Here is a 12691-nt window from a genome sequence, read left to right as displayed (position 1 = left end):
AGCTGATCTCCCTGTGCTATGCAGCTGCTTCCCACTAGCCATCTATTTTACGTTTGGTAGTGTATATATGTCCATGCCACTCTCTCACTTTGTCACAGCTTACCCTTCCCCCTCTTAATAGGAGCTTTCTTTGTCATTAGCCAGCTAAAGTGCTCTGATAGTAGCAATTTCAGGCCCCAAGAACGTCTGCATCGAGAAATGTGTTTAGTTGGGAGGCCCTCCAGAATCCCTCACAAGGCCTGGAGATGGTCAGCAGGTCCACTGAGCTGTCCCAGACCCCTGCTTTGGGGTAGTTGATACTTATTTGGAAAGGCCAGGCAGGCACACACAGAAGGATGTGAGACATCAGGCAACATCTGGACAAAGGCAAGATAAAGGGCGAAAACAGTGAATGGTATCATTGTCATGAATATACATATTAAGGGCCAAAGGGGTCAAGGACTAGGACTCAGATTGGGCTAATGGTGCTCAGAGACAGCTGCCCGGGGGAACTGAAAGATTTGGGGGTTTGCAAGTTCTTACCAAGCACTGTTCACCACAGTTAACCAGGGATCTCTCAATCAAAGTTGCCTTTCTGCAGCACACGAAGCCTACAGACACCACAGCGCTCTGTCTACCTGTCCCTTCTTGAACATGAACCAATGTTAGGATGACGTGACCAACTTTCCAAGTATAGTAACATTCAATATCAGCCCGAGAGCAACTGCCAGCCTGAGGGAGATGATCACTCACTATTGAGGCCCGCTTTGAGCACCTGTGTCATGCCTGGGATACCTGGAACACTTGCATTTTCTTCACTCACAGTAAAATTTCACTCGCAGTAAAAATGTGGTAACCTCTAGGCTTTGGCAATGCAACGCCAAACAACCACCCAATTCCAGTGACAAGCCGTCAAGTCAGTCCCATGGCTTGATACGGACAAAATGATCTACCCTAGCGCTCACTTTCCAGTCAGTTCTGTTGGTAACACAAAGACGCAGACTTCCATGCTTGTTTTTTGTAACAGCTACTAAGGTTGTCTACGTGCACAAGTCAATTTGTATGTTTTGATTCCATTGGCCAGAATATTTACTAGGTATGCCACTGAATCGGGAGGTGAAACTAGTCCAAATAGTCAAACCTGTCTGTGTGGCAGCAGTGAGGGTTTCTATCAGTGTTCTTCTAGAAATGGGATCTCCCGGGTAGAACCCTCGATGGGGAAGTCGTACAATTGGCTTAAGGAATGCCTTTATTTTCTTCACCTGTGAAATGAAATGTCATACTAGAGAAAAGTCAGAATTATCTACGTATGGCTCATCAACCTCATGGACTCACCCCAGAACAATTATATCAAATAAATGGTCTCTTAGTGCCTCCCCAGCTTATAGTCTGAATAAAACATTATGAATCATATCATACACTATGCAACTTTGGGATTTTCTATGCTTTAGGAGAACTCATTCTATACTATGTGACTTTAGTATTTTCCGCTTTCTACGATCACCCACCCTGTTTTCTCCCTTCCATATGCACGGATAATGGAGAGAGACTGTAAATTGTAATTTGCACCTCATATCCCAAATTGTTCTTAATACTGAGAAGCTAATGGTCATAAAACATATGGGGGCTCTTTCATGTTGAGTAGAGTGAAGTGTTATTTAGTTAGTCCCATTTATAATTGACCCGTTTCCCATCCCGTGGTAGAGTTGAGCAGATTTGTGAAACGGCTTATAAGGGCAACAAATTCAGGGCCCTCTCCTCTATGACTTCTAGGGTTCTTCCTGAGGTCCTGGGACTGAAGAATGGCTAGGTGGTGTTACTGTACATGTCCCTAGAAATCTAACAACAATAACAACCCTTTACATATGTTTAGTGCCTTACAATTAATAAAATGCTTTCATAGTCAGGGTTTTATTTGATCACCGCAACCATCAATTATTTTTTATAAATTTATTTATTTATTTTTATTTATTTTTGGCTGCATTGGGTCTCCGTTGCTGCGCACAGGCTTTCTCTAGTTGCAGCGAGCGGGGGCTACTCTTCGTTGTGGTGCGTGGGCTTCTCATTTCGGTGGCTTCTCCTGTTGTAGAGCACGGGCTTCAGTAGTTGTGGCACGCAGGCTCAGTAGTTGTGGCTCACGGGCTCTAGAGCGCAGACTCAGTAGTTGTGGTGCACGGGCTTAGTTGCTCTGCGACATGTGGGATCTTCCCGGACCAGGGCTCGAACCCGTCCGTGTTCCCTGCCTTGGCAGGCGGATTCTTAACCACTGCGCCACCAGGGAAGTCCAACAACCATCAATTATTGTTATTCCCAATTTACAGATAAGGAGACTAAGGCCCAGAGAGGTTAAGTGATTTGCCCAAAGTCAAACAGCTATTAAGGATCCGAGCCAGCACTAAAATGCAGGTCTTCGCCTAGCGCAGCACTCTTTCCACTACATCATGCTGTGCTGCCTTGTTCCTTAAAATAATTAATCTATAAATCATTGCCCCGCTCAGTGGAGCCACCTTGGCAGGGCCTGACTCCTCATTTCAGTGCTGACAAAAAGAGACAAATAATCGACTCTAATGTACTGGCAAGTGTGGGTGGTGCGGGACAACTGGCTGGCCTCCAGGCAGGCAAAGTGTGGAGGAGGCAAGAGGAAGGAGGCTGTTTAACTGGGTAATTCTTACCTGCTCTCCCCATCCTTAGGCACTTTGGTGTATATTACTGCCTCAGTTTCCCCAGATTAGGCATATCCAATTTAATAGAATGAATACGCTCCCCAAAGGCAGGTGTGGATCCAGTTTTAACCAGGCAAATTCTTTTTCCTTACTGACTTTATTATTTCATAGATGGTGCCCCCTTCACTTAATGGTAGCTTTCAAGGGGCAAGCTGCTGACACATGAGATGTAACTTTCTCTCTCTATGGGCCAAATATGCGGTGGCCCATTTGTAAACATCCATGTAAAGATTGAGGCTCTCTGGTGCCCTCAAGTACCTGGAGACCTTGTACTGAATCTTCTATTTCTCCTGGTGGAGCTGCCGTTCCAGAGCTCTTCAGACAGAATAACAGGTTCAGATAGTCACACAACATAGAAACCCCTGCTGTCCTGGGGGAAATAGGGCTCCTCTTTGAAAAACCACACAAAGGTGTGCTTGTAATTTGCAAATGTGCTTGGGCAGCAGGTCATAAAACACTAATTGTTCGGGCACAGAATGACAGGTTCGTTTAAAGGCTCCCTTGGTAAGATGATGGACATCAAATGTTCCCCAAAGCTACCTATCACATCCACCCCAGACCTTCTAGGTGGAAAAAAAAAAAACTCAGAAAATGATAGACCTCTCTTGAAGATAAAGCAACAAGAGTTGCTTTTCTCCAACCATCGGTGATTTTTCTTTTTCATACACACTCGGGGTCCTCTTCAAGGTGAGGAAACAAACTGCTGGGAAACATGATATCCTGCTTAGCCTGAGCAGGCAAGGGATTTGTTACCTCTGGGCCATCCTGCACCAGCTCCATTAAGTGAAATAAATCACATTAACATCCTGAAATTTCATTTATTTTAAAAAGCCATTTCCCCCCCAACCTGAGTTGTATTTGAATCATCTTCCTTGCAAAGTACTTTCCCATCCAGTCTATGTATCTTCTCATCTGCTGCATCAGTCTGTCCCCATAAATACATTTCCCTGGACAATAGAGAAATTAGACATTCACCAAAAGCACACTGGTTTAGGAACTACATCCAGATTGCACCTTGCTGTGTCCGTGGATAATAATGCTATTAAATGAGACTTATCCCAGCATTGGACCTCAGAGCTCTTTACAAGATTTCGCAGACTGAGATGTGAGGTTACAGCAAAACTCCAGAACTGCAGCCTCCTTTATTTAAAAAAAAAAAAAAACCCCAAGAAGCTTAGCACTTCAAACCAAAGTCATCAAATCAAGTAAGATGATTATGTGTTTACAAGCAAAATGAAGCCAAGACTAATCTAAAAACCCTCATGACTGATTGTTTTTCTCTCCATTCAAAGATAACTGAGAACAGGGTAGGTTTGTTTTGAAATGCAACATGTGACTGTTCATACGCGAGCTGAGCTCTGAAAGGGGGAACAAGCCCAGGTGAAACACAAGGTCCCAGGCTGACAAATGATGGGGAATGTGGGAGACAGCCAAGAGGGTTCCAGCGTCTCCTTCCTTTCTCAGAAAATGTGTCTGCTTCACACTGTTTTAACTTTGTTCTCCCTAGGTTTGCTGGAGGGTTTCATTTTGTGAAAATTTAGATAAGGAGCCTGCTTGCAGATAGATTCATCTATTTTTTAAATATATCTGTGGCTCTCAGTCCCAAGTAACAGTGCATTCACCCCTAAGGAGTCACCTGGAGACAGGAGATTTAAGGCATCAAGGCCACTGGGCAGTGTTGGTTTTTGGGGTCAGGGGATTCTTGGGGCCTTCAAATCACAGAAACTACTATATTTGTTAATCTTGGGTCAACTCCACAAAGATAGCTAGACAGAAAGTATTATTTCACACACTATTTCACTTGTATATAAGCATTAATGATTTGGTATTAAAATTTTAAAATGCCTATTGTATGGTTATCCAGATGAATTCGCCAATGGGAAAGTAATTAAACAAGAGCAAATTATTTTAGTGCACAAAGTGTCCAAGTTAAATGGTATGGCAGAAATCAGGTGAGAGGAATGAGTAAAGTTTTGAAGAAGAACGGGTATGCCCATAATTTTACACCACTTTTCCCATCTATAAAATGAGGGATATGAGCTATACAATCTCTATGATTATGACTAGTAGTATTATTACCATTAATCATAATTATAGCAACTAACATTGAAATTTTATCTGTGTATGGCCATATATTAACTCATTTATTACTCATAACACCTTATCAGGTGTGTTTTCTTATTAACATTCTCACTTTACAAGTAAAGAAACCAGGGCACACAGAGGGCACACAGCTAGTAAATGGTGATACAGGATTTGAACCCAGGCAGTCCAGGTCAATAGCCCATGTCGTAAGATTCCTTCTGGCATTAAGATTCTGTGGGCTGGCAAGGTAAAGAGAGTGCCTTGGGAGGAAAAAAGAAAAAAGAAGAAAAACAGGTATAAAGAAATTCCCGGGGGAGCAGCGGAGGCTGACGTTAACACTGCATACATGCCCTGTTCATTTGTAGGCAACTCTGTGAAACAAAAGCAAGCCTAAGTCGGTTTTGATTGTCAGCGTAGCAATATCAATAAAAAATAAAATCTGTAGAATTGTATTGATCGATTTCTAAAAATCAAGTACTAATTACCTTAAAACCAGTGAGAATAGAGTAGTGTGTACCAATTTAAAAGCAGCTGTGACTCTGTCCATTCCCACAGCTTCATGGAAATTAAATGCAGTGCATCTCCCAAACTGTAATGTGGTTATTTGGCCCGTCTCACTCATTCACCTTTCAACTTCTTCAGCAAAAATCAAACAGGTACCTCAGTTGCCTTGTGAGTTGAAATGCTAGACAGCATCCTTGAAAATTCAGCCTTCTCCTCCTTTATTCTGAAGAAAATCAACTGCCGTGATTGGAGCTTAGAGTTTAGCACATTGTGTGTGTGTGTGTGTGTGTGTGTGTGTGTGTGTCTGTGTATTGGGTTGAACCATAGGAAACTGCCCTTTTGGTAGGCCAAAAACACTCAAATATCAGCAGTTGCCTATGGACCAACCTAATATATCTTTATCCTACTAATTGAATGAGTCTCAAATTGCAAGGGGTTGAAAGGACTTTCTCTTAAGCAATTAAAACTCAAACTCCTAGGAAAGAGCAAGGAAAGGATCTGAGGGGAGGCAGAGGACACTTTTCTTTGGAGCTTCTGCCTGTACCCACCCTTCGTAGGCACTTTGATTTCTGCTGGCAACACAACCCATGGCTCCCCAGTGCATACTCTTTCCTCTTTCCTTTCTGGTCGAAGTGTGAACAAAAAAGCAAGCCCTTCTCCTTACTTCTCTTCAGCAAAGCTAAAAAAAGCCTAAGGAAAACCAAAGAATAAATTAAAGCATAAATACTTTCCCTATTAAAAAAATTACCAAGTCCAACTTTCTTACCCCAACATACAACTCATCAGTTGCCAAACTCAAGTGTCTTGCTCAGTGTCCAAAGAGACTCTTTTTAACTTGGGGCTATTCTCAAATGTCAACCTTTTCTTTGCCCCTCTCTTTTCCAGGGCAAAGATTGGTATAGATTGTTTGGAGGAAGAGCCAAAATAAGGATTGATGGCCCATACTTAGGTCAAGGGCTATTATTGTCTTTCAGGCAAACAAGAGTTTGTATGAACGTGTTGCTTTCCCACCCTTGCTCATGACCCCAGCAGTCAGAGGTGGTCAGCCTAGCATTCTTTCTCTCAGCCTTCTCACGTGTGGGTTCCATAGGAGACTTGCAGGGTGGGGGGCTGTGGCATCTTCAACTCCTTCATCCCCTTTCAGCTCTTAGCCGAATTTTACATTATCTTCCAAACCTGACTTTGAAACTAGCGTTTCAGCAACATCTGAATATCTGAGTGCATTATCCAGAAACAGAAGCATGGTTGCAGAAGTCTTGACAGGCAGGGAAAGAACATTAGGCAGAGTTTTCTTCTGCTCGCTTTGTAGTGGATTTTTTAAAAATTTTATTTATTTAGTTATTTAGTTAGTTATATTTGGCTGCGTTGGGTCTTCGTTGCTGCACGCGGGCTTTCTCTAGTTGCAGCGGGCGGGGGCTGCTCTTTGTTGCGGTGCGCGGGCTTCTCATTGCAGTGGCTTCTCTTGTTGTGGAGCACAGGCTCTAGGCGCGCGGGCTTCAGTAGTTGTGGCACACGGGCTTCAGTAGTTGTGGCTAGCGGGCTCTAGAGCACAGGCTCAGTAGTTGTGGCGCACGGGCTTAGTTGCTCCGCGGCATGTGGGATCTTCCTGGACCAGGGCTCGAGCCCGTGTCCTCTGCACTGGCAGCCAGATTCCTAACCACTGCGCCACCAGGGAAGTCCCTGTAGTGGATTTTTAACGGTGGTCCCTGCTTGTGTAGCTGTAATGACTTTATTAAGAAATGTGTTCTTGAGTAGTAAACTTAATCTATCAGACAAATAAAACCACAAATTTAGTCGAACTGGAAATCATTTGTTACTTTGGCTCTTTAACTATCATTATAACATAAATTGTAACAGTTACAACCGTCTCTGGGAGTACATGGATATTTTACAGCTATTGTAAGTGAACAGTATTACAGTTAGAGATATGTGGCTATAAAACCACAGGAAAGGTAGTAGAAGAAAGAACACCTGGTTTCGTATAGGTTTCCAAGCCCTGTGTATCAAAAGACAGGAAATACGCGCTTCTCTATCACCTTTTAGGTGATAACAGCCGTTTACTGTGTATTTATGCACCACGAAACTGCACACATTGGCTACAGATGGTTAAAGAGTAATGTTTCCCAATCTGTGGCTCTATTCCCTGAGTGAAACCTACCCCTGCAACTGACAAGACTTCCTCCCAAATAATTGGAGTATCTAATCACTAGTCTTTTGGAATTCATGGCATGGAACATTTGCTGTCCTTTTTTTTTTTTTTTTCCTTGCAGAAGCTCAAAATTAATGGCAAATATCATTAGCCCCAGCTGGCTGTTGAAGAAACTGAAACCAAAAGACGTTGAAAATAGCAGACAATTCATAGAAGACGTACATGTGGCGAATAGACGTTTAAAAGGGTTCAACCTCATTAGTAACCAAATAAATGCAAATTTAAACCACAGTAACATACCATTTTCCCACTCTCATATTGGGAAAAGCTTACTAACAATGACAATACTCAATGGTGGTAAGGATGGAATGAGATGAACTCTTCCACTGCTAGTTAATAAGAGCATAAATTTGTAAACCTTTGTGCACCATGAAGTAATATCTCGAGTTGCATCAGGAGTCTTTAATATGTTATCATTTGACCCCGTAATTTCCCTTATAGGTTTTTTTTTTCTTAACATCTTTATTGGAGTATAATTGCTTTACAATGGTGTGTTAGTTTCTGCTTTATAACAAAGTGAATCAGTTATACATATACATATGTTCCCATATCTCTTCCCTCTTGCATCTCCCTCCCTCCCACCCTCCCCATCCCACCCCTCTAGGTGGTCACAAAGCACCGAGCTGATCTCCCTATGCTATGCGGTTGCTTCCCACTAGCTATCTATTTTACATTTGGTAGTGTATACATGTCCATGCCACTCTCTCACTTTGTCACAGCTTACCCTTCCCCCTCCCCATATCCTCAAGTCCATTCTCTAGCAGGTCTGTGTCTTTATTCCCGTCTTACCACTAGGTTCTTCACGACCTTTTTTTTTTTTTTCCTTAGATTCCATATATATGTGTTAGCATACTGTATTTGTTTTTCTCTTTCTGAATTACTTCACTCTGTATGACAGACTCTAACTCCATCCACCTCACTACAAATAACTCAATTTCGTTTCTTTTTATGGCTGAGTAATATTCCATTGTATATGTGTGCCACATCTTCTTTATCCATTCATCCGATGATGGACACTTAGGTTGCTTCCATGTCCTGGCTATTGTAAATAGAGCTGCAATGAACATTTTGATACATGACTCTTTTTGAATTACGGTTTTCTCAGGGTATATGCCCAGTAGTGGGACCTTATAGGGTTTTGTATTAAGGAAATATTTATTTACAAAAATGTTCAACAAAACATGAAAGATAAAAGAAAAATGGAAAACAAAAACTCTAATTTCCAACAATAAGAGAAAGGAAAAATAAATGTTTATCATGTAGAAGATATTATGTAACCACTAAAATCCACATTTTAAGAATATTTAATAACATGAGGAATGCTCAAGACAAAACATTAGCTGAAAAAGTAGGACACAAAACTTTAAGTACAATTCTAAATGTATTCTTTAAGTGTATGGGCATAGATTATGCAAAAAAAAGTGGGTATGAAATGTTGCAAAGTACTAGCAATGATTCACATTGAAGGATGGGATTACAGGTGATTATTTTCTTTGTATATTTCTATATTTTCCAATTTTTCTGCAATGAAAAAATATCACTTTTATAATGGGGGTAGAAGTTAAGGAGGTTATTTTAAAAAGCAAAGTGCACAAAATTACTGAGCAAAGGAAAACCAGAGTCTGAAATGAGAATGCTGGCTTTGCAGTCATTCAGGCCACTAAGATAAAAACTCTGGATCTCATTTAGATGTGGAATCAAAAAAAAAAAAAAAAAAGAAAGAGGTCATAGATACAGAGAACAGATTGGTGGTTGCCAGAGGCAGGTAGTGAAGGGTGGACGAGATGGATGAAGGGGGTGAAAAGGTGCAAAGTTCCAGTTAAAAGATTAATAAGTCCTGGGGATGTAATGTACAGCATGGTGACTATAGCTAATAATACTGTTTTGTATATTTGACAGTTGCTAAGAGAATAGATCTTAAAAGTTTTCATCACAAGAAAAATAATTGTAACTACATATGGTGATGGATGTTAACTAGATTTTTGTGGTAATTATTTCACAATATATACAAATATTGAACCTGAAACCAATATAATGTTATATGTCAGTTATATCTCAATTTTTTAAATAGCAAAAAAAATTTTTAACAAAAAATTTTTAAAAACCTCTTTCTGAGCCAGGATTTTGAAATTGGACTGAAGACCCCTAAAGGTTTCATGTTTGAGTTTCAGATCCCACTTGAGATTTTGTTTAAAATGTTTATTTATGTACTTATGTGCATTTTTCTGGGGACACAGTATATAGCTTTCAGATATTTAAAGGAATCCTTGACCACAAAAATTATAAATGAACATGAAGTTTAGTTGAATAGCTAGTGAATCCATTTAGTCCGACTATGATTAATGTAGTCAAATCCTAATGTTGGTTTTTTCCCCTACCTCATTAGACAGATATTTAATATTCTGTTCAGGATCGTGTTGACAATTCCTACAGATATAAATCTAATACACCAAGCTACAGTCCTTGGAATCTGACACATGGGCCCATTCAGAAGCCTAACTAAAATGAGAAAAGTAATGATATCTAAAAATAACAATTACTAATATTATTTTTACACATCACCAGGTACCCGTATATGTAATCTCATTTAATTCTTAACACAGGTGTGTGGTGTAGAGTGGTAAGTATCACTCCCTTTTCACAGATAAGAAAACTAAGGCCCGAATACAAGAGATGGCTGGTGCACAGAGAAGCAGCTAATTCAGTGTCCTGACTCCCGAGAGCCACTGTTGTTTATACTTCTCAAAGTTTCTCCTTTTTTATTTGAAGAGGAGAAGAATTTGCCACCCCAAAATATGCCTCTTCGGTATAAAGATTATTTTAGGCTGATGGAGAAAGCAACGACTTAAATCTGCATAACAACCTTACCCTTGTTTACTGTGCTTTGCCTGGTCACCTCCCATCACTGGCTCCCTGCTCCCAACATCTTTTGTCTTTAGTCGGAGATGGTATATAAAGTGGTGGCTTGGGCCATTTTGGAGAGTTACTCAGTTTCCCTGGGTCTCTCCCATGTGTACAGGAGGTATACATGTTATTAAACTTGTTTGTTTTTCTCCTGTTTTTATTACAGGGTGAGGGTGGCGGGGGGGGGGGGGTCTCAGCCAAGAACCTAGAAGGTTCCTTCCAGATATGCTTGGACCCCCTTCACCCAAATGAAAAGTCTTTTCCTTGAAAGTTGGGTGAAGAGTACATGGCTACTGTATCATTTTTGCAACTTCTTTTTTTTTTAATAGCTCCAAAAATTTACATATTTTATTTTATTTTATTGGCCGCACTGTGAGGCTTGTGGGATTTTAGTTCCCCGACCAGGGATCGAACCTGGGCCCTGGGCAATGAGAGCTTGGAGTCCTAACCACTGGACCACCAGGGAATTCCCCACTTTTGCAACTTCCTGTGAGTCAGACTAGTTCCACGTAAAAAGTTATAATAAAACAAAACAAATGACTCACTGAAATGAAGACTTAACTGAGCTAAACTAAAATAAATAAAACAAATTCTTAAAGCCCTCCCCTTGGCCTCCCACCCACCTCCTTCAAAGCCCCTGTCTTCCAGAGCCTTCTTCAGCTCTGTGTTGTCATCAGCTTGCTGTAGCAGTTACTGATGGGAGTGCCAAACATTGGCATTACTAGCTGAAGAGTAGAACAGATCATGTCAGTTGTCCAGTTGCTTTGAAAACCCAGTAAAAGTGGCCTTTTTGCCAATTTAAAAACTTTTTAACTAAGCCATTTAGTTATTTGGTTATCTTGTGTAGACCAGGCTGAATTTCCTCAGAGGCAGGATTTCTCTAGGACAACTTCGGGGCTGTGAGGTACACAGAGGGGATGCTGGCATGCAGTCAAGGAAGCCTAAGACCAGAACCAAGCCGAGCTACTAATTGTTTCTAAACTTGGTACCCAGATTGAACTCCATGCTCTAACCTCACTGAGTGGTGCCACCCTTGCAAGTACTGGGGGACCTACCAACACCTGTCACATTTACCTTCTGGCCTCCATGAAAACATTGCTGAGTGGGCTTCTCCAGGAGACAATCTGAGTTGCTCTGTGTTCCCCCGTGATAGATGTGAAGTAATAAAGCTCCGTGCCCAGAGGAACAGGAGGCCAAAGAAGGGAATCTCTGTATAAGTTAGAGGGGGCTCTCTATATTCGTTTTTTCTGATTTCTAATTATGTAAATAACTCACCATTCTATGCTTTAGCCACTTCATTGGTAAAAGAGGGGGAGGAAATCCCGTTCCTTGGTAGGCATCAGACTCACATAAAATAAGATTACATAATCACTGACAATTGTATCAGCACACTTGAGGCTTGAGTTGGGAAAAAGCAATCAATAACCGTATGTTGAGGAGCTAGCGCATACCAGTAGTTAAGACATAGTCCCAACCTCCCAAGATTGTACAGTCTGCTGGGAGGATAAAGACGAGTGTCATCCGAGGAGAAGCCAGGCGGATTCAAAGGCAAGAGAGACCCCATTGCTGGAGAAACAGAAAAAGCTTTTCGATTGTGAATGCACTTGACGAGGGGAACTAAGGCAGTGCTTCAAATGTATTTCCTATCTCTTTTTTGTAGGCCCATAACAGAAACCTGCTCTCCATAGATTTTGATCATATGACTCGCACAGGAAAGATCTATGACGACCATCGGAAATTCACCCTTCGAATTCTTTATGACCAGACTGGACGACCTGTTCTGTGGTCTCCCGTAAGCAGATATAATGAAGTGAATATCACATATTCGCCTTCAGGATTGGTGACGTTTATTCAACGAGGGACATGGAATGAAAAAATGGAATATGACCAGAGTGGAAAAATAATTTCAAGAACTTGGGCCGATGGGAAAATTTGGAGCTATACCTACTTAGAAAAGGTAAGCATGTAGGGGAAATAAACTAGTTCTGAGTTGCCGAATGAGAATATTGAAAGCGGCACTGACTACCCGCCTTGCTGAGGACCTGCAGGAGAAAAGTCTGTGTTCTGGCTGTTCTGCTCTATAGAAGTAACAACAACAAATTATACCTGTAAGGATAAGCTGTTTTTCAGCTGAAAACTTTTCCCAACCCCACACTCTGCCAGGTACTCTTTCAAACTGAAGTCAGGATAATGGCTTCGATTTCTCCTCATTTGAGCATATTTGTTCATGCTCCTGAAAATGTATCTTTATTATTATGAAAGCTCACACTGAAGTAAAATAGGTAGA

General features: G+C 41.2%; 1 protein-coding gene across 3 annotated transcripts in view; it reads left to right on the top strand.

Moving 5' to 3' along the window:
* TENM1 (teneurin transmembrane protein 1) overlaps positions 1 to 12691 on the top strand; it is a 777022-nt gene that overhangs the window by 747967 nt on the left and 16364 nt on the right. For all 3 annotated transcript variants that reach the window (XM_082376913.1, XM_082376912.1, XM_082376911.1), the window contains one exon: positions 12065 to 12361. In XM_082376913.1, the coding sequence (XP_082233039.1) occupies positions 12065 to 12361 (297 nt within the window). The remainder of the gene's footprint in view (positions 1 to 12064; positions 12362 to 12691) is intronic.

The sequence above is a fragment of the Balaenoptera borealis genome (assembly GCF_965194805.1).
Source record: "Balaenoptera borealis genome assembly, chromosome: X".
In the NCBI taxonomy this organism is placed as follows: Eukaryota; Metazoa; Chordata; class Mammalia; order Artiodactyla; family Balaenopteridae; genus Balaenoptera; species Balaenoptera borealis.
The sequence above is the reverse complement of the archived record's forward strand: the minus strand, read 5'-3'. Positions and strand labels throughout refer to the sequence as shown.